The following is a 22,746-nucleotide window of genomic DNA, read 5'->3' as shown; positions in this document are numbered from 1 at the left end:
GTCAGCAAGAGGTAGACCTATTGACTTCCACCTGATGCTACTGATAGACTAGAACTCAGTAGCCTCATAAAGCCTTATGTCTCTAACAACCCATCCTACAACACACACATATGCACATATATGCCATTCCTGAAGCGAAGGGCCAGGTGAAGGAGGCCTAAACAGACTCCCTTCAAGGGAGAGGGGAAGAGCCCAATGGCAGCCCTGCTGGGCCTGATATAGAAAAAGAGGGATCCCTAAGGCAGACTGCGGAAAGGAAATATACGTAGCTTATTTTTGTACTTGTCTTTGTTACCTCTATTTTGTTGATAAAAGCAAATCAGTGTTTTGAAATTTTGTGTCATTAATAGCTTCTTTGCCACAATCTTTGACTCCTGTCCAATTTTTTAGTCTAATAAATTCAGGTCCACATCTTTAAATTGTTCCTTCTCCTTAATTCCCAGACTTCTTTTAAACTGAACTTTAATGGTTCTGTACCTACAATAAGTAAGTGCAGATGGTGAACACCTTTATGTTTCAGGAATTGATTGATTGATTGATTAATTATTATTATTATTATTTTTAGAGAGCTGGCTTAGCAGTTAACACAAAGGTTTGGATTTGATTCCCAGCACTCACTCACATTGCTCAGAATCATCCCCCTATAACTTAGTCCCAGGGGACCTAGTACTTTACTGATCTCATTAGGCACCACATAGACGGTGCATAGACATACATTCAGGCTAAACACCAATACACAAATATTTATAAAGATTTTTAGGTTTCTTAGTTTTGTTTTATTTGATAAGTATTTTGCCTGAGTGCATGTATGTGTACTCTGAGTGTCTGGTGTCCATGGAGGTCAAAAGAGGGTGTCAGATCCCTTAGGACTTGTGTTATAGATGGTTGTGGGCCACTATGGAAGTCCTGGGAATTGAACCCCAGATCCTTTGCAAAAGCAATAAGTTATCTTAACAGCTGAGCCAACTTTCTAGCGCCTGTTTAAAGCTGAGTTTGAGGCCAACCTGGTGTACAAAGTGTTCAGTACAGGCCGGGTAACAAAAAAAAAAAAAGATCAAAGCAAGTTCAAGGACAGCCAAGGCTGAGAAACCCTGTCAAATAAAAGGGAAAAATGAAGAAACCTATATGAGGGGCTAGAGAGATAGCTCAGTAGTTAACGGTGCTTGTTGCTCTTAGAGAGCACTAGAGTTTAGATCTAGCACCCAGAAAAGATGACTCACAATCGTCTTTCCTACAACTCCAGGTGATCTGATACCCTCCTGGACTCTGGGCTCCTACACACAGGTAAACATACACATAAATAATTTATATGTTTATGTACATGTGCCTGTTTGTCCATGTATACCACGAGCATGTGGGTACACACAGAGCTAGAAGAGAACATGACATTTTAAGCCACGCCTTTAATCCCAGCACTTGGGAGGCAGAAAAGAAACCTGCTTGATTTTTTTTTTTTTTTTTTGAGGCGGGTGTTTGGATTTTTAGAAACAGGGTTTCTCTGTCTAGCCTTGGCTGTTTTAGACTCCACTTTGTAGACCCCTCAAACTCCCAGAAATCCGCCTGCCTTTGCCTTCCTGAAAATACACCAGCATCAATACAAGTGGGAAAATGCACGCCTCATTTGGGCTCAGCCTATGGAAGTGAAGACAGGATTTTTGGGGCTAGCTGGCAGCGGTTCTTGGCCTGTGAGTTCTAACCCCTTGAGTTGTCAGATGACTCTTTCACAGGGGTTACATAAGCACATTGGAAAGCATTTACATTTCAAGTCATAACAGGAAAATTACAGTTATGAAGTAGCAACTAACTTTGTGGAGGCTGCAGAGATGTCTCAGGATAAGATCACTGGCTGTTCTTCCAGAGGTCCTGAGTTCAATTCCCAGCAACCACATAGTTGGCTCACAAGCATCGGTTCCCTCTTCTGGTGTGCAAGTGTATATGCAAGCAAAACACTTTACATAATTTGTAAAAAATAATTTTATGGTTGGGACTCAACCACAATATGAACTGTAATGGAAGTTTTCGGTTTTTTCTAAACTCAGTTTTATAAATACGTTTTTGTTTTAATCCCAAATATGGGATTTTTAGTTGGGTTGTAGTTTTTCCACAGCTTATAATTGTCTCAAGTAGGGTGTGGTCTAGGACTCTGAGGCTGTAAGTCGAGAAAAAGAAGCATCGGCATTCGATGTTGGCGTGTGGTGGACAGTTTGGAGCAGACGGATGAAGAGACATTTTGGGGCACAGCAAGCAGGGAGGAGACTGCTGGCTGCATTTCCTATTCACGGAGATTGGTATAGCTAGAAAGAAAGAAAAACCCTTGACCTTGATAGCTGGGAAGAGTAAAGGGCCCTTTCCTTTCTAACCTCCTACGTAGGGTTAAGAGGTTGGAAAGGAGGTTGAGGCCTAAAAAGGAGCACTACAAAGAACTGTATTAAAAGACCCCAGCATTAGGAAAGTTGAGAACCACTGGGCGAGGATCTCACTGGCTAAGGTAGCATAATTGGGAGCTGCAGGCCAGTGGGATACCCTGTCATTGTGAATAGTGTTCCTAAGGGTTACACCCAAGATGGTCCTTTGGCTTTCACATGCATACGATATATACTGGTTGGCTTTTTGTTGTTGTTTCCGGCTTTTCGAGAGATTCTCTGTGTAGCCCTGGCTGCCCTGGAATTCTGTAGATTAGGCTAGCCTTGAGCCCACGAAAATCTGCCTGCCTACCTCTCCTAAGTGCTGGGATTGAAGGCATTTGCTACCACTGTCTGGCTGGCCAACATTTTTTTAAAGTGTGGCGTATAGTCCTGAAGTAGGGTAGAGTTCAAAGTGACAATAAGGGACATTTCCCCCAAAAAGGAAAAAAGTGAATTATGCAAAAAATGAAAAAAGTAAGTAAAATTCAGTGTGTATGAGCTTACGGTGTGTGTATATGTGCCATAGGGAGCCCTTAGGGGGAAAGACTTACGTTGTCTTTTAAGACAAGGTCTCTCAGAAGCTCTGGATTTGACGAGATTGTCTGGACAGCAAGTTGGAGCTGCCTGTTGCTGCCCAACCCCAATTCCAAGGCAAGTACTCTAGTGTTTTATTAAGCTATTTCCTCTCAGTCTTGGATCAGAGTTTATAAAATACTTAAAAGAGGAAACATGGGAGATATTCATGATCTTTGATTAGTGGTTGTTTCTTAACTGTGACAGGAAATGCCCAAGCAGCAAATGGAAAAACAGGTAAGTTAGACTTCACATTAATTAAAACTAGTATAAACGGGGCATGGTGGCACCTGTTTTTAATCCCAGCACTTTTGGAGACAGAGGAAGGCAGATCTCTGTGGGTTCAAGGCCAACCTGGTCTATTAAGTTCCAGGACAGCCAGGGTTCTACACACAGAAATTTGTGTCAAAAAAACAAAGATTAAAACCTGTCCAAGAGGCTGGAGAGATCGCTCAGTGGTTAAGAACACTGCTCTTCCAAAGGATCCAGGTTCAATTCCCAGCATCCACATGGCAGCTTAGAACTATCTGTACCCCCAGTTCCAAGGGACCGAGGCACATAAAATTAAATAAATTACAAAAATTAAAAAACAAAACAAAACAAAAAACCTGTCCAAAAGACTACCAATAGAGAAAAGTGGACTGGAAGATGGCACAACAATTAAGAGCCACTGCCTGATCTTCCAGAGCACCTGGATTCAGCTTCTGATACCCACATCAAGCACATCACATCTATCTGTAACTAGTTCGAGAGGATTTGACATCTCTGACCTCCACAGGCCCCGGTACTTGTGTACCCACGTGCAGACATGCACATAATTTAAAATTAGTGAAAAGACAAACCAAAATTTTTGAAGTGTTGGTCCACACCTGTAGTCCAACACACCGAGTCAGTTGCCAGAACCACCACAAGGTGAAGGTCAGCCTGGTCTGGTTAGTCAGTTCCAGGCCAATTTGGACTACAGTGAGACAATATCTAGAACACATAATAACTAAACTAGTTTAGAGAGATGGACATGGGAGCTGGAGAGATGGCTTTGTGGGTAAGAGTACTTGTACAAGCACAGGAACCTGCATTCAGATCTTACCAACACAAACAGGTAGAATGTCCATGTATGTGCTGTACAGGGACAGGAGAATCAGAGGCTTGCTGGCTGCCATGTCTTGCTCCAGGTTCAATGAGACATCCTGTCTCAAGGGAATTAGGTGGAGAGTGATGGAGCATGCCTGACATCTTCTGGTTCTGCATGTATGCACAGGCATGTGCACCCACGTGCATATAACATCACACACATAACGAATAGTTAAAGGATTCATTTCTCTAAAATTATGCAAATGGACAATAAACGTGATTATTTGTCAATGCAACTAAACACCTAAAGCAACGTCAGGAAGGATTTATTTTTACTCACAAAATACAGTTCATCATACCAAAGAGCATGGGGCACATTGCTTCTGCAGAAAGTACAGAGTGATGAATGCTAGCACTCAGCTAACTTCCTTGTTTGGCTTAGGAACACAGCACATGGGATGATACTGTGTGACAACTTTTTTTCTGGGGAGACGCAAAGCACACATCTACTCTCCCCAGATAGGGATCCCACAACAGGCCAAACTGTAGATACCACCAAAGTTCAACCATGTTGGTGAACCAATGAGTTTTAGTGGGGTTACTCGGGAATGTGGGCAATGGGTTACTTACAGGGGCAGAAATGACTGAAAGACAGCTATATCACCAAAGCCTACCCAAGCAAGGATGACGTCTCACAAGCACTGCCTACAGGCAGCATAACAGGTTGAAGAGTGTCCTAAGTGACTGTCTAAACCTCCATGACTGTCTAAACCTCCAGACAGCTCAGCTGGTTCATCCTTCTTTTAAGCAGCATAGCTTTGGTCTTTTTTGTAGCTTAGCTTTTCAAAGTCTATTTCAAACCTTGGCTTGACAGAGAGAGAGGCCTAGTGAATCTGGTTGGCTTCAGGGACTTCATGAATCTATTAGAGTTGTTTACCTTCCTGCTTAAGAAGCTTCTCTGTAGGATGGAATGTTTGAATCTTGGAGTAGACTGTTATGTAGCACTCCACCACTTTTTTTTTTTTTTTGCCTTTTTTCTTTTTTTTTTGTGCTCTCTCTTTTGTAATGATCTTTGAACTTTAGAAGAGGTGACTACATGCTTACCTCAAACTTCTTAATGTTGTGACCCTTTAATACAATTCCTCATGTTATGGTGACCTCCAACCATAAAATTATTTTTATTATTTTTGCTACTTCTTAACTAATTTTGCTACTGTTAGGAACACCTGTAAAAGAGTTGATTGAGCAGGTTGTGGTGGTGTGTACCTTTAATCCCAGTGCTCAGGCAGGTAGAAGCAGGTAGATTGTTAAGAGTTGGGCTAGCCTGGTCTACAAAGGAAGTTCAGGACAGCCAAAGAACCCTGTCTTGAACACCCCCCCCAAAAAATAAAAGAGTTGTTTGACCCCTAAAGGGTTTGTGTGCTACAGATTGAGAACCGCTGACCTATAATGGCCAAGAATTAAGGCACTGGGTCATAGCCATAGTCATCTGTTCTCAAGAGCAGCACCAGAGGTTATGAATTGAGGTTGACGACAACAACACTGCACTCTGAGTGCATGTTTAGGAGTTTGACAGGAACATTACATCCACTTAGTAAAACAATAGAAGTCTCCCCCCGCCCCCCGTTGGGACCTTTGACCTCTTCAGTCACATGTTTTGGGGCTGGCTTACAGTACCAGATGTGAGTTCCCTCTTCTGGAATGGGCCTTAAATCCAGTTAGAAGACCATTGCTCTTCTCAGGATAACCGAGCTGTCATTGTGCAAACAAATACATCCTGCCTAACATGTTGGTATTTTAGCACTCAGGGCCCAGAACTGAGCAAAGTGTTGGATTCAGTTTTCCACCAGCAGCCTGCATGGCCCCTTCTAGCACTGTAACAGCCAGTTAGTATGGTGTGAGTTTCTAGTTTAGTCCCAGCTTAATTTTTCTGTGTCATGCATCAACATGTGTGATGTCTTTAGCAGTAGGGTCTTACTCTCTAGTTCTGGCATATAACCAAAGCAGTAGCAGTAGCTTTTTTTATTTCTGGGGTCTCAGGAACTCTCCTGGCTAGGAGAGTAGGCCCACTCCTGGCACTGTTGTTTTCAGTCGATAATGTGGACCCTGGGATGTTCTTTCTTAAAGATTCATTTATTATTTATACAGCATTCTGCCTGCATGTGTGACTGCATGCAAGAAGAGGACACCAGGTCTCATTAGAGATGGTTGTAAACCACCATGTGGTTGCTGGGAATTGAACTCAGGACCTTTGGAAGAATGGCCAGTGCTCTTAGCCTCTGAGCCATCTCTCCAGCCCCGGGAGTATTCTGCCTAACGCATGTAGAGTACCTTTTAGATTTTTTAAAATTAGCCCCAGTAGGGTTGTAAGGTAAGTGGAAGTACTCTTACACCTGGTTGTCTCTCCAGTAGCTTTTGAAATCTGTAAAACAGGTTAGCATCATGTCACCTATATAAGAAATGATAAATTTCTTTCGGGATAGGCAGGACAAGGCAACAAAATACAGCCAAGACAAAGGTAACCTTGGTTAAGCACTCAGAAAATGTTTTCATCTGTTCTCAGTAAGTGTCAGGTGATCCCAGTTATTCCCAATTAAAAAGGTACTAAAGTTGGTCAAGGTTTAATAATCAAGGTTTAATACAGCATGGAAAGGTTCCATGCATTTGTATCAGTTATTTTCTGCACAGATCAAGTTTAGGTACAAAGCATGGATGGAGGCTCTAACTTAATTCATTCCCTGTAATCTTCAGAAAACTTTCCTGAGCATTACATTTACATATGTAATGTATGGAGCTCTTTTACAGAACCTCCCTACATTTTTAAGATAATTATTTCTGATGAACTCAGTGGGCTTGATGTAATCTGCTCAGCTCTACTCAGGGCCAAAGGTGAATGTGGCCCTGCTATCTCCTGTTGTAGCTGATGGCTTCAGGGTCAGAGTGGCCCTGGGTGGGCACTGTAGATACAGTAGCTATTGTCTTTCCATCCACCATATCTGGCAGTTGAGGGCATTTCTTGCTAGGCAAACCATCTTTACCCTTGCACCACCTCTTGTAGGGAGGTGTACCCTTCTTACTCTGGGGGTATAATTACCCATTCCTGAGACAAGCTTGATCCTTATCTGTTTTGATCATCGATGTATTTGGTGAACTGTTCCTTAGGTTCCTTTCAAAAGCTCCTTAGTACACAATTTGGCTTTTTACCAACTCAACACAAATTCACATTTGTCTTTGAGTGACCCTATTCCTCTGCTTTACCATTAAAAAAAAACAAAAACAAAAAACTAGTTTTTTTGTTTGTTTGTTTTTGTTATTTTTTTTAATTTTACAGATGTATTTTACATGCTGGTCTAATTCACTGAGATCTGTCAAAGCCTCTCCTACTTTATAAAGAGCTTGAGCCAAGCAGAGATGGTGCATGCCTTTAGTCCTAGCACTCAGGGAGGTAGAGGTGGGTGGCTCTCTGTGTTCGAGACCAGCCTGGTCTACAGAGTGAGTTCCAGGACAGCCAAGACTACACAGAGAAACCCTGTCTCAAAACCAAAAGGTAAAATAAAGGTCTTGCCCTCTCAAAGGGCTCATTTAGTAAAGCCACTGAAGCTCCAAACCAGCCTTAAGTCCCCTGTTGGATGAACCTTTGAACTCCTCTATGAACATAGTTCTGTCTGGCCTGATGAACTGGAGTTTCCTTATTTTTAGTTCCCCCATTGGCATCTGTCCCTCCTCTATGGCCTTCTAGCCCCTGCTATTTGTGAGGACCTCAGATGGAGACAACCAAGTGTTCCTAGTGGCTTTAAGAAGCCAGACCATCAGGGACTTAACTTTCTGCCTACTGTCTTGGGTTGTATAGCCTTTGTCTACACAAATGTATAGATGTATAGATACATTAATTAGTTCTTTTTGCCTCCACAACAATCAGACGGAACTACATCTACTCCTTTGTCACACGGCCTCACAAGAGGCAACAGGCTCTTTCGTTGTTTATAAATGGTTTCTAGGCTGGGCAGTATTGATGCATGACTTTAATCTCAGCACTTGGGAGGCAGAGGCAGGAGGATCTCTGTGAGATCGAGGCCAGCATGGCCCACAAAGTGAATTCCAGAACAGCCAAGGCTACAGAGAGAAACCTTGTCTCAGAAAAAAAATATATATATTTTTCTAAATTTAGTAGTTCAAGTGCTGAGTACTTCCTGATCACCCTAGTTTCCTGTACTGGACCATTGTACAGTCCTGTCTTGGTTGTCCTGGACTCTCTTTGTAGACCAGACTGGTCTCAAACTCACAGAGATCCACCCGCCTTTGCTTCCTGAGTGCTGGATTCAAAGGCATGCATCACCATGCCTATCATTTTTGATTGTTTGTTTTTTTGGTTCCCTCTTATTAATTTTTTTAATTTTTACTAAAGTTTGTAGTTGAGGGCTATCTTTTAATGCTTTTATCCCATTTCTCTCGTCCTCTTCTTGCCAAATCAGAGGCTAACATGGAGGATACTAGCTGTATTCTTCTTTCTTGTTAGAACTGTTTTTCATATAAGTTTGGCTTGATGCCTTCTTGGCTTTAGATGCATTTCTATATACACACAACAGAGGCCAGGCAGCCTCTGTTGCTGCTGGCTCACAATGTTGACTCTAATCTCAAAGACTGCAAGATTTCCTTTATATTCTTAACTGTTTTCATGGTGTCTCTGTATTCATGTGGTAGATCCTTCTCATGAAGCAGGCATGCTACCCCAATACCACACAATTGAAGACTGCCATTCTGAGATTCTTTCCACATACACTCCTAATCCTGATGGCTCAGCTTAATTGCATGTCTCACTACCCATAGCAAGAACCATGTAACCGGTTACATAGCACAAAGGTTCATTAACACATGCCATACAGTAAAAGACAGTTGTGTCAGAATATTCAGAATATTCTCTTCAGATCTTCCCCCTCGGGCTGCTCAGCCTTAGCTGTGTATCTTGCTACCCATAGCCAAGTCGATGTCCTCTTCCCAACTCATCTTTGGTTCTGTTGTGTTCCTTATTGGGTGCTAATTATGCTGTGCAATAAAGCTTTTGTTCTGGGGAGATACAACATACACGTCTACTACTCCAGATAGGGACCCACAACAGGCCAAACAGCGGATACCATCAAAATCCAACCAACTTGGTGAACCAGAAGTTTTATTGGGCTTACTTACAAGGATATGGGTGGTGGATTACTTACAGGAGCAGAAATGACTGAAAGACAGCTGCATCACCAAAGTTCACCCAAGCACAAATGATATATCACAAATATTGGAAACCTGGAGTACACTACATAGCCTACAGGCAGCTCAACAGGCAGAAGAGGGTTCTTTCTAAGTGACTCAGTTGCAAGAGGTTTAGGTCTAAACCTCTTCCAGCCAGTTCAGCTGGTTTTTTACTTTTTAGGTAGCTGGTTTGGCCTTAGAGTCTTTTTTTTGTAGCTTAGCTTGTCAGAGCCTATTTCATAGTTTGGCTTGTATGAGATCACAGTCTTCTTTGCAACTAGGTTCTCTGGGAGAGAGGAGCCTGGTGAATCTAGTCAGTTTCAGGGACTTCCTGAAGCTATTTCTCTGCAGCATGAAATGTTTCACCTCAGAAAACTGTTACACAATAGATGATGATGCCCACAGGGTTGGTCTTCCCTCTTCAGTCTCACCTAAACAATCCCTCAACCATGCCTAGAGGCTTGTTTCCTGGGTGATTCTAGATCCCATCAAGTTGACACTAATAACTGTTAACACATAAATGGATACACAAGTCATCAGTCACTAGTGAAATGTAAACCAAACCCACCACAATGTACCATTTAACACATACTAGAATGACATTTATTAACTACAAAATAAGTGTCAGCAAGAATGCACAAAAATTCCTCAGGTGGTGGTGGTGCACACCTTTAGTCCCAGCATTTGGAAGGCAGAGATAAGTGGATCTCTCAGCTTGTTCTACAAAGTTAGTTCCAGGACAGTCTGGGCTGCCCAGAGAAACCCTGTCTCAAAAAGCCCTCTATTTCTGGAGCAAATATAAAATAATGAATCTGCTCTTGAGAACAGTCTGATGATTTTTCATAAAGCTAAATATTAGGCTACACATAGGTCAGTGGTACACACCCATGTATAGACACCAAAAGAGTGAATGTACTTGTGTGCAAACATTCCTAACATTCACCTTGTTCAGATGGGGGGTAACCCCAATCTCCATCAGCAGAGGAGTAGATAAAGATGAAAGCCAGATGTGGTAGCACACACCTTTAATCCCAGTACTCAGGGAGGCAGAGGCAGGTGGATTGCTGTGAGTTTGAGGCCAACCTGGTCTCCAGAGCAAGTCCAGCACAGCTACACAGAGAAACCCTGTCTTAAAAAAAAACAAAACAAAAAAAGAAAAGATCGACTCTTACCCAGCATGGTATCACAGGCTTGTAATTGCAGCACTTGTGACATGGTAAATTCTAAATTAAAAATAGAAAAAAGTAATACCTAGAATAGTCAAATTTGTAGAGAAAAAAATGATAGTTATAGGGAGCTTCAACAGACAAAACACAGAGTTTCTGTGTCCATTAGAAAAACTGAAAAATGGACAGTGATAGATCTACAACATTTTAAAAGCAGTTCATGTCAGTGAATCAAACACTTCAAGATTAGAATAGTAAGTGGGCTAGAGAGATACCCCAGGAGTTAAGAACTCTGGCTGCTCGTCCAGATGACCAGGGTTCAATTTCAGCACCTGCATGGTAACTCACAAGTGTTAACTCCAGTTTGAGAGGATCTGATGCCCACTTCTGACCTCTCTGATGGTACACAGACATACATGAAGGCAAAACACCCATACACATATGTGGTCAAATATATTGATACTTCAGATAGAGTTTCTGTGTAGCCTTGCCTGTCAGAGATGGAGACTCACTTTGTTGACCAGGCTGGCCTTGGACTCACAGAGACCTGCCTGCCTCTGCCTCCCAGAGTGGATACAATTTAAAAATATGTCAAACTGGGTTGGTGAGATGGCTTAGGGAGTAAAGGCACTTGCTGCCAAGCCTAAGGATATAGGTTTGATTCCCTTGGACTCACACAGTATAAGGAGAGAACCGATTGCCCCAAGTTGTTTACTGAGCAAGTGTACAGGTCATGTGGGTGCTGTGAACCAAACTTAAGTCCTCTCCAAGAGCAAGTTCTTTCAACTGCTGAGCCATCTCTCCAGCTCCTCAATACCGTTTCCAATTTGTTCTGCATGTTGCATCGTTGCTGAAACTGTCTTGGTTTGGTGTAGCTGACATGTGGATTATAAAATCACATGAAACACACAGGATCTAGAATAGTCAAGACTTTTTTTTAAAAAAAAAAAACAAAAAAAAAAAAACAAAAAAAACAAGACAGGATGTCTCTGTGTTTCCTTGGCTGTCCTGGACTCACTTTGTAGACCATGCTAGCCTCAAACTCACAGCAATCTGCTTGTCTCTGCCTCCGTGAATGCTGGGATTACAGGGTTTTTGTTGTTTTGTTTTTTAAAGGTTCAGCTTTTTTATGGGACATGTTAACAGGAGGTTTAGTCAAAAAGACCAAAGTCCATGTCATCATCAGACTCTTCAGATTCTTCCTTCTTGGCTTCCACTTTCTTCTCCTCAGCTGGGGCAGCAGTAGCATAGCGGCTGGGGCAGGACCTCCCGCTGGTGCAGCTCCAGCTGCTGGAGCTGGCCCACCAGCCCCTACACTGCAGATGAGGATCCCAATGTTGACATTGGCCAGGGTCTTTGCAAACAAGCCAGGCCAGAAAGGTTTAACGTTGACACTGGCTGCTTTAATGAGGGCATTGATCTTATCCTCTGGTGACCATCACCTCGTCCTCATGAAGAATGAGGGCGGAGTAGATGCAGGCGAGCTCGGAGACTGAGGCCATGTTGTGGATTGCCTGAACGGATGAAGTGAGGGACTCACCCCAACGCAGCCTTAGCTCCCTCGGAAGAACCGAGCACCTTGGCGGCAGCTAAGGAAAAGTTGTTTTGTTTTTTTTTTTTAGGAAACCAGACACATCAGCCAAGTACAGTGATGTGTATCTGTATCTTCAGCATCTAAGAGACTAAGACAATTGGAGTTGGAACATGAGTTCAAGGCCAATTTTTTTGACATAGTAAAATTCTGTTTCAAAAAGAGATGAAAAATAAGAGATTGCGGGGCTCAGAGGTTAAGAGCACTGACTGTTCCTCCAAAGGTCCTCAGTTGAATTCCCAGCCACCATAAGGTGGCTCATAACAATCTATAATGAGATCTGGTATGTAGCCACACATAGTACAGAATACTGTATGAATAATAAAAAAAAATTCACATTTTTAAATTTTTTGATTATTACAAAAAATATAATTTGTATCCCAGCTGTAGGGCTCTCCCTCATCCCTTTCCTATCCCACCCTCCCTCCATTTTCTCCTCCCATGCCCCTCCCTCAGTCCACTGATATGTGAGGTCCTCCTTCCCTTCTATCTGACCCTAGCCTATCAGGTCTCATCAGGACTGGCTGGTCTGTCTTCCACTGTGACCTGGTACAGCTGCACTCCCCCCCAGGCAGGGGTGATCAAAGAGCCAGCCACTAAATAATAAATCTTTTTTTTAAGGTTTCTTTTATTATATTTTAAATTTTTTATTAATTACACTTTATTCACTTTGTATCCCCCCATAAACCCCTCCTTCCTCCCTCCTAATGCCACCTTCCCTCCCCCTTCTCCACGAATGCCCCTCCCCAAGTCTGCTAATAGGGGAGGACTTCCTCTCCTTCCTTCTGATCCTAGTCTATCAAATCTCATCAGAAGTGGCTGCATTGTCATCTTCTGTGGCCTGGTAAGGCTGCTCCCCCCTCAGGGGAAGGTGATCAAAGAGCAGGCCAATCAGTTCATATCAGAGACAGTCCCTCTTCCCATTACTATGGAACCCACTTGGACACTGAACTGCCATGGGCTACATCTGTGCAGGGGTTCTAGGTTATCTCCATGCATGGTACTTGGTTGGAGTGTGAGTCTCTGGAAAGACCCCTGTGTTCAAAATTTTTGGTTCTTTTGCTCTCCTTGTGGAGCTCCTGTCCTCTCCAGATCTTACTATTTCCCATTTCTTTCATAAGATTCCATGCACTCTGCCCAACAGCTGGCCATAAGTCTCAGCATCTGCTTTGATAGTCTTCAGAGCAGAACCTTTCAGAGGCCCTCTGTGGCAGGTTCCTAACTTGTTTCCTGTTTTATTCTTCTTCTGATGTCCATCCTCTTTGCCTCAGACAACTAGGAACAGCGCTTCCTCAAGATCCAGCTATACCACTCCTAGGCACATATCCAAAAGAGGCTCAAGTACACAACAAGGACATTTGCTCAACCATGTTTGTAGCAGCTTTATTTGTAACAGCCAGAAGCTGGAAAAAACCCAGATGCCCCTCAGCTGAAGAATGGATACAGAAATTGTGGTATATCTACACAATGGAATATTACTCAGCAATGAAAAACAAGGAAATCATGAAATTTTCAGGTAAATGGTGGGAACTGGAAAGGATCATCCTGAGTGAGCTATCCCAGAAGCAGAAAGACACACACAGTATATATTCACTCATATAGACATATAATATAGGATAAACCTACTAAAATCTGTACACCTAAAGAAACTAATCAAGAGGGAGGACTCTGGCTAACATGCTCAATCCCCATCCCGAAAGACTAAGGTTTCTTTTTTTTTATACAGTGTTTTGTCTGCATGTATGCCTGCACGCCAGAAGAGGGCACCAGATCTCACTATAGATGGTTGTGAGCCGCCAAATGGTTGCTGGGAATTGAACTTAGGACCTTTGGAAGAACAGCCAGTGCTCTTAACCTCTGAGCCATCTCTCCAGCCCATAATAAATCTTAAAAAAATAAAAATAAAAAATAAGACTTTGCAGCTGGGCCTGGTGGCACATGCCTTTAGTCACAGCACTCAGGGAAGCAGAGGCAAGTGGATCTCTGAGAGTTCAAGGCTAGCCTGGTCTACAAAGTGAGTCCAGGACAGTCAAGGCTACACAAAGAAACCCTGTCTCAAAAAAAAAAACCCTCATAAAACAAAAACAGAGAGATTGCCAGGTGTGATATTCATAAACCTTAAGTACTTTAAAGATGGTGAATCTGAATAGAAATATGCTAAGAGCATAAAACATATGGACGCTCTTGAGAACATACTAAAACCTCCGTGTAGGCGCTCCAAAAACTTAATGTGAAAAAAGGACCAACAAAGCGCAACTTTTATATCTAATCCTAGAATTACTACAGATGCTGAGGCCAGAGGATCAGGAGGTTGAGGATAGTAAGATTGTCTCAACACAACTTTCATGCAAATAACTCATTGAAACATTTTAAAGAACTCTGTCTAGGTATCCTTGTAAATTTTCTCTGGTTTTCTGGTTAGTTAGCTTCATTGGGAAGCTGTCACATACCTTTGATTGTTTTTTTGTTAAGGCTGCTTAAGAATGTTTTCAGTGTAGGTATGCTTTTGGTCTTCCTTATCTTACTTAGTGGGAACTGAGCTTCTTGAAATTATGGGTCGGTAGAGACTTAGTTAGCTCTTCTGCTTCTATGGCACCACACCTTTTTTCCCCCAAATGTGTCTTGTATTAACTTTATTTCCTGTGTTATAACTAGGTATTTTCAGGCTGTAGGTATGGCTCAGTGACAGAATGCTTGTTTTCTACCATATTTAATCCCCAGGACAGGGAAAAAAAAAAAAGTTCCTCCTCTGTGCTACAGTATGTTTCAAGCTGATCCCCCTTCCCCACCCCCTTTTTTTTTTCAAGACAGGGTTTTTCTGTGTAATAGCCCTGGTTGTCCTGAAACTCTCTTTGTAGACCAGGCTGTCCTTGAACACAGAGACCCACCTGCTTCTCCCTCCCAAGTGCTGAGATTACAGGCATGCACCACCCTGCCCAGCTTTAGTTCCCATTTTTTAAATAATACTCCCCCCCCCCCAAGAGGGTTTCTCTGTGTAGCCCTGGCTGTCATGGAACTAACTGTGTAGACCAGGGTGGTCTCAAACCCACAGATCCACCTGCCTCTGCCTCCTGAGCACTGGGATAAAAGGTGTGTGTCACTACCACCTGGCTGTGCCTAGATGTTTTAAGTGTATTTTTAAAAATGTGTTTGTGCTATCCAAGAGCAGAAAAAAGAGTTAGATCCGCGAAGCTAGAGTTATGGGCAGTTGTACGCTGACCAACATGGGTGCTTAAAACTGGAATGTGGGTCCTCTGGAAAAGCAGCAGGTACTCAACTGCTGAACCATCACTGCAGTTTCTAAATATATAGCAACTTTTGGACTTGACTTTTCTGTTTCACCTTCTTGGATAGCTGGGACTACACGTTGTCTTCGTCACCATCCCATGGTTGTGAAGGGACACCATGACCAAGGCAACTAGTATATAAAACATTTAATTGGGGGTTTGTTTAAAGAGTCAGAAATCCATCATCAGGGCTCTTGGCAAGCTCCCCATCATGGTGGGGAGCATGATGGCATGCAGACAGGTATTGGAGTAGCTAAAAGATACACTTGATCCTTAGAACACGGGCTTTTGAAAACCTCAAAGTCCACTTCTAATGACACACTTCCTCCAGGGAAGCCACACCTCCTAAGCCTTCTAATCCTCAAGTTAGTATCCTCTTCTAATCAAAGAATTTCAACTCTCTGTTGACTCAACATTCAAATATATGAATGTAGAGGCCATTCCTACTCAAACTACCACTGGTGTGTTCATGTGCATCTGGCTGTCTACAAATTTTTGAGTTCTGGATACTGTGCTATGGGTAGTGCTAGGGATAGAGTTCTTGCCTAACATGCAGGAAGTCCCACATTTACACACGTAAACCAGGTTCAGTTGGCACAAGCCTGTAATCCCAATACTCCAGGTGGAGGTAGAGGTATCAGAAGTGGAAGTCAGTCTTTGCTCAGTAGGAAGTTTCAGGCCAGGTTGAGGCTAGGGAGATAAAAGGGACTGAGATGGAGGAGGGTCAAGAAACTGAAGGTAAGGAAGATGGACGGAGGGGCAATATGTTCTCTGTACAATATGTACTGATATGAAAATTTAAAGATTAAAAGAAATGAAACCCTCGGCTAGGCATGCTACTGCATGTCTGTAATCTCAGCATTCTGGAAAGCAGGGGCAGGCAGATCCCTGTGAGTTCTAGGCCAGCCTGGTCCACAAAGGGAGTCCAGAACAGCCAAGACTATACAAAGAAACCCTGTCTCAAAAACAAAAAAAATAAACCTTTAAACCCTCAAAACCAAAAACAATTTCACAGGTTATTGTTGCAGAATATTTGATTACACTGTGCACTCCAAGACTGTCTTGTTTCCTGGAAAAATCTGTTTCTAGTTGTGGTGTGGCTCAGCTCTAGCACATACAACCTTAATCCAAGAGCTTTCTGCTTGAGTATTGTAAACAGAATTAAATAAAGTTAACCCTAGGTCAAGGGGCAGAGCAATCACTTGACAGGAATTGAACATAGGAAAAAAATAGAGAGTAAGAGGAAGTCAGGAGGATGGATAGAGGGAGAGAGAGACACACAGGAGGAAGAATATTGAGTTTGAGGATTTATTTTTTTAGAGACAGCTCAGGGAAGGAGCTCTTCCTTTTCCTTTTGGCTGAGGAGGAAGGAAAGCTGGGTGCTTTTTCTGTCTCTTTGAGGTAGCAGGCTTTCTCCCCTTTATTGGTATAAATCAAATGACTGAGATTTTGTTAAAAACAGGTTATCACAGGTTTTCTACTTTGCAAACCAAGTGGATGCTGACCACAGATGATGATGATGATAATGATGATTATTATTTATTATTATTATTATTATTATTATTGCCACTGTGAGAAACACCTGAGAGAACCACTTCACAGGAGTTAAGACATATTCCTTTTTACTGGAGTTTCAGAAGCTGCAGTCTGTCATTAGTTTGTTCCATTGTTATGTGCCTGTGGTGAAGCAGAACATCATGGTGGCAAGGTCTGGGGATATGGTTCGGTGGTAGACTGCTTGCTCAGCAAATGCAAATCCCTGGGATCAACCCCAGTATCCACCCATACCACTTTTCACAGCTCTGAAGACAGGGAGTCATAACCCAAGAATAGGCAGTTTCAGTATTTGGTGATAGTCCCTTTTGGGTTCATGGCTGGAAACTTCTATGTCATTGGTAGTAGAGACAAGACAACTTTTTGGGCCTCTTTTAAGAGAGCAGATTCTCATGAGACTCTGACCTCCATTCTTGAGCCTCTGCCATCATTCTGTACACAACAGCCATAGTTTTCCTACGAATATCAGGCTGGAGATCTGGCTCAGTGGCTAAGAGTACTTGCTGCTCTTGGTTTCCAGCACCCATATGGCAGCTCAAGCTATAATTCCAGTTCTAGGGGATCCTCTACTGCCTTCTGTTGGCATTAGGTCCTCATTTATGTGGTGCATATACATACAGGCAAGCAAGCACTCATTTACATAAAATTGAAAATATCAAGAAAAAAAATTATGCATCTCACCGTGGTATTCCCTGCTCAAAGCTTTCCAAGGCTCACCAAACAGGTGTTTGGAACAACGTGGCACAGGCTTTTAGTTCCAGCACTCGGAAGGCAGAGAGGCGGGAGGATCTCTGAGAGTAGCCAGTCTGGTCTACATACCAAGTTTAAGGCCAGACAGAATTTATATGGTGAGATGCTGCCTGAAAAAACAGAAACAAAAAATATAACCAACCAACCAAAAACTCAGCTAATGGAACAACCAATCAACCAACCAACAACCAAAACCCCTTCATCCTCTCTTAGAGGCCTAGAGATTCTCTAAATTCATTTGCTCTAGAAACAAAGTGGCTTGTACCAAAAGTTATACACGAACTAGAATCTGGGCCTTGCCTCTGAAAACTGGAATGGCTTTGGGCAAGTTCCTTAGCACCTATAAACCTGTTTCTTATTCATAGAACATGGCTAATAGCACCTCTCTGGAGAGTGCATGTGTGAATTGTAATATGATAGCAGAGTGATTGGTGCACTGCTGGACAAATGGTTATTAGTTTGTCATTCATTCAAATAGAAAATTCTGGAGTGCTGCACGACCAGCCCCTTGCCTGGAAGGAGTTGGGACTATGGCAAGCAGTCCTCCAAGATACCGATGACACTCAAAAATTTCAACCCCATGCCAATGTGCCAAGAACAGAAGAAAGCAAAGGGGTTATAGGAGAAGGGAGGATCTAACTGGGCTCCGTAAGTGGAACTGGGAGGACAGAGGCAATCCTGACATTGTGCACCTACGGGTACTGAAGGAGGTCCAGGCCTAACATCCTATCCACTTTAATAGCAGGGTCATCCAAGACGTGTTTCAGTGAAGGACCTTCATTCTAGTGGTAAAGTAGTCACTGAAAAGGTTGATCACATTGGGCTGCTCAGGTTTGGGATGAAAAATGGGTCACAATTGGCAGCTCCAGCTCCAGTTGGGGCGGGAACGAAGAGGAGGCAGTAACAAATGGACAGGTTCAGGAGTGCATGACTGTACGGCTCGAGAGATAGCATTTGGTTCCACTGATGGAACCAAAACAGGTACCAGTCTGGTATCTTAATGCTTCTGCAACGCGGAGCCCAGGGAGCGTCCCTTTGGTTTGGGTCCTTGTACCTTGGGCTTGCGGATGATCGCAGCGTGCCAAAGAGTAATGCTTCTAGGCAGTGGCTCGGAGTTCTGGCCTGGCCTGGCCTGAGATCCCCTTGCTATGTGGGTGAATGGGAAATGGTGAAAAGCCCGGGCGATGGCTTGAGGAAGGGCTCCTTTAAGTATCGAGACTTTAAAGAGAACCAACAAGGGAATGAGGCAGACTCCCGCCTACTGCAGGCCTTGTCACCGAGGATGCCGGCTCTCTTCGCACGGGCCCGGGAATAGGCCAAGGTCGTACAGCGGCAGGTGAAAAAGCCACGCTCCAACCTGACTTGGGCCAGAGTCAGCGAGGCCCACTACGAGCAGTGCTACAGCCTGGGTCTGAGAAAGGAGGCCACAGCAAACCAGAAGCGACCCCGCCGGAGTCGGAACTGCGCGACCCCCTCGGACTCCGCCCGCCTCCAGCTCCGCCCGTGCGCCGACTACAGAGTCCACAGGGCCGCGCGGCGTGTCGTCACCCTAGGCCCCGTCCCATCCCTCGCGCCCAGCTGCGCGTGGCCCTACGGGAGTCGTGGTCCCGCCCCGTACGCCCGGGCGGAGCTCCGGGAGGGTAGAACTACAACTCCCGGCGTGCCCTGCGCGCAGCGTCGGAGGCGGGGTCCCAGGCCAGGGGCGCGCCGCCCGGGAGGGCGGAGTGCGGGGGGCGGCCGCCCGCGCCCCTCCCCCTGCCGCCGCTTTCCCCCTCCCCCGACGTAAACTGGGATCCCTTTCCCCTTGTGTCCGCCATATTGGACTCTAACTCTGGTCAGCGGCGGCACCGGGCCCGGTGGACTCCCGTCGCTCCCGCCAGCAGCCTCCCCACAGCTCCCGTCCGCCCCGCCCTCCCCGCCCGGGAGGAGACCCCGCGCCGCGCCCCCCGCCCGGCCGGCCGCAGCGCCCGCCGCCGCCTCCGCCCTCCCGCCGCCGCCGCTGCCGCCGCCCGCGGCCCGGCGCCCGCCCGCGCCCCTTCCCCGCCCGCCGTCCTCCGTCTCTCCCTCCCGCCATGAGCCCGGCCGACGCCAAGCGCGGGGCCAAGCGCCGGAAGAACAAGCGCGGCGGCGGCGGTGGCTCGGGGGGTGGCGGCTCGGGCGGCAAGGCCAGCTCGGCGGCGGCGCTGCGCGGCCCCCAGGCCCCGGGCCCCGGCGCGGCGGGCCTGCTGAGCGGCGCGGCGGCCCACGGGCCTGCGGGTGCGGGCGGCGCCGCTGGAGGCTACTTCGAGGTAAGCAGCGGGGGTCCGCGGGCGGGAGCGGCCGCCGCCCCCTCACGAGCGGCCGGCCGGGCGGGCGCGGCTGGCGGATAACGGGCCGGTGGCTGCCTAGCTGACAGCTCCTCCCGGGCGCGAGCGACGAAGAGGGCGGCGCCGGCGGGACCCCCGAGGCACAGCGCCTGCGGCCTTGGGGCTGACTGAAAAGTGCCCCCTAGAAGTTTTTGGGTACCGCTGGACGCGCTGCGGGCGCGGCTGTCTTGCCCCCTCCGCCCGCTCCGGTGGGCTCTTGGGAGTCGCCGGGGGTCTCGTTCCTCAGGATTGTGAAGCCGAGTGTAGTCTGGAGGGCTGGGTTAACTATTTTCAGTTTTACTTACGCAGGCAAGCCACCGAGGGACTGCTGCCGCTTTTTATTCTGCTTCAGAAGATAGTGCTGGTACTGGTACGTAGGATGCAGTAGGCATGGTCGTTTCCATAGATTGGATTGGCCACTGAATGATTATGGGTTTCTCTCATGTTGCGTTCTTGTAAGCTTGTTAAAACAAGGTAACTTGTTTTAAAGACACTCACAGTGAAGAAACCAAAGCTTTAGGAGTACTTGGGTGTCAAATCATGAAGCAGAAATTGTTTTTTTACGAGAGATTCGGAATATTGAGAGCAGATAAATCATTACGTGTGGCTTGGTTTTTGATGCTCATGTTGCAGGAAAGTGTAGAATGTGTGAGTTCTTAATTGCTCGCGGATGTTCTCTGCAGTTTTGGTGCAATTGTTGGAGTTTTCTTCCCATAGTATTGTTACATTTGTTTAGCCTTTGGGATTTGGCCTTGGGCTTGAGTTTCCAGAGTTTTCTTTCCACGACTCTGGACAGCAAAGTGATCGCTAGTTTAAGACAGGGTTGTGTGTTTTCATTTTGGAAGCTTGAGGCCGAGTTTGCTTCTCCTGGGGAGGGGGGTGAGAAGTTGGCCTATGCAAACCCTTTATAGGCATGCTAAGAGTGGTTGCTGGTGCTGGAAGAGACGTACACCCCTTTCTGTACATTCAGTGAAGACCAGTTGGTAACAAAGTAGAAGCTTTAGGCCTCATACCTTATTCTAGAATTTAATAATTGCAATATAACGTTGTAATATTTACCTGAAATAACCTGGTCTTTTTGTTGTTGTTTTTAGCTCTTGAAGCGCAGATAACCTATGCATATATGCATTGGTGGGATTGTCTGTGTTGAGCTATTATGCATATCAAGAGTTTGGGTCATAATCCACCACTAAAAAACAAAACAAAACAAAACAAAAAAAACAAACAACAAAACATATCTTTCCACAGAAGGATATTCCAGTATTTTATATTCTCCATTTCGTTAATAAAATACTTGTTTGCAGATTTCTCTGTTCATTATTGAATCATCATGTAAATCATTGCTTTTGCTGTATTTTAAACTTAAGGTATCTTTAGTTTAAATATTTTTTGTGTTTTGATCATATACAAATCTAGTCTTCATGGCAGTTGGGCTAAAAATGTCCTTGAAAGCCCAGAGGTCCTTTTTTTGTTTTGAGGCTGGGTCTCTAGCTCTGCCTGAGCTCACCATGTAGAGCAGGCTGACCTGGAACTCAGCAGAGATCCTCCTGCCTCTGCCTTGTGTGTACTTCACTACCACACCCAGTTTCAACCAGGTCTTAATGCCACTCTGAAAACCCAGTCTCCCTACAGGTGGGAAGCTCATTGGGTGCCTTCTATGGCACAACACAGGTAGGCACAACAATGTTAGCAGGTAACAGTGTCTGTCTTGGTGTGTTTCTCAGAGAGAAATACTGAGGAGCTTCCTCTACTCTCCATTGCTTACCAAATCAGAAGGTGACTAAGAGAAGATAGTGGAAGGACTGTCCTTACCCTTAGTAGGGAGTTTCAATCACATTGCTCTATGTGCTGGTTATAGAACTGTACCACATTCTTTGAGGTGGCTCCTGAGCCAGTTAGGGCATTTGTGGGTATTAAGGGTAGCTTTTACAAAGAAAAAATGGCAACAGGTGAAGGAAACCAGCACATGGAATCGCTGGTCCAGAAGTAAACTCTTGGTATTCAAGGCTTGGGGGCCAGTGTGCAGTTTTAAGTATCTCTTTCCTTAGGCCTGTCAGACCACCCATATGCTAGGATTATTTATTTATTTATTATTATTATTATTGTAATTTTTTTTTGAGACAGGATTCTCTGTGTAGCCTTGGCTATCCTAGACTTTGCTCTGTAGACCAGGCTGGCCTAGGACTCACAGATATCCGCTTGCCTCTGCCTCCCCAAGTGCTGGGATTAGAGGTCTGAGGCACCGAATTCGGTTTAGGATTAAGAATGAAGCAAGTGGGCTGGAGAGAAGGCTTGGTGGTTAAGAGCACTGGCTGCTCTTCCAGAGGTTTTGAATTCAATTCCCAGCACCCACATGGTGGCTCACAACCATCTATAATGGAATCTGATGCCCTCTTCTGTCATGCAGGCATACATGCAAATAGAGTGCTCATCTGTATAAATAAATACATCTTTAAAAAAAACAATGAAGTAAATGCAGGGAAGTATGTAAGCTTGGTGGCAGTCTGTAAGTGAGATGTGATTGTGGCCAGTGTGTTCAGTATGCTGAGCTAGACTTTATTTGGGAGTCTACTTCTGGATATTATTGATAAGAGAGACATTGTCTTTAAAAATGTTGGATTCGGGTCTTGGACTCTTGTGAGCTTGTGCAATGATTATTGAGTGAACAGTCAGTAGGTGAAGCATATCAAGAATACATCTAATTATTTTGCATTTCTATTTTAAGATATGATTTTCATAATGTTCATGATATATTAAGTGAAAAGGATC

The 22,746-nt window shown here is 44.7% G+C and overlaps 1 protein-coding gene and 1 pseudogene across 3 annotated transcripts in view; one reads left to right on the top strand and one right to left on the bottom strand.

Annotated features, from left to right (window-relative positions):
• Positions 1 to 11,588: 11,588 nt before the first annotated feature.
• Positions 11,589 to 12,064, bottom strand: LOC110552397 (large ribosomal subunit protein P1-like; annotated as a pseudogene).
• Positions 12,065 to 19,428: 7,364 nt separating this feature from the next.
• The window catches only part of Fam193a (family with sequence similarity 193 member A), a 114,145-nt gene continuing 110,827 nt past the window's right edge, over positions 19,429 to 22,746 (top strand). Inside the window, exon 1 of one of the 3 annotated variants that reach the window (XM_021643671.2) lies at positions 19,429 to 19,920. In XM_021643671.2, the coding sequence (XP_021499346.1) occupies positions 19,705 to 19,920 (216 nt within the window). In that variant the 5' untranslated portion in view covers positions 19,429 to 19,704. The remainder of the gene's footprint in view (positions 19,921 to 22,746) is intronic. The other 2 variants (XM_021643672.2, XM_060365488.1) reach the window with 2 other exon arrangements.

The sequence above is a fragment of the Meriones unguiculatus genome, chromosome 12 (assembly GCF_030254825.1).
Source record: "Meriones unguiculatus strain TT.TT164.6M chromosome 12, Bangor_MerUng_6.1, whole genome shotgun sequence".
NCBI classification, from domain to species: domain Eukaryota; kingdom Metazoa; phylum Chordata; class Mammalia; order Rodentia; family Muridae; genus Meriones; species Meriones unguiculatus.
The sequence above is the reverse complement of the archived record's forward strand: the minus strand, read 5'-3'. Positions and strand labels throughout refer to the sequence as shown.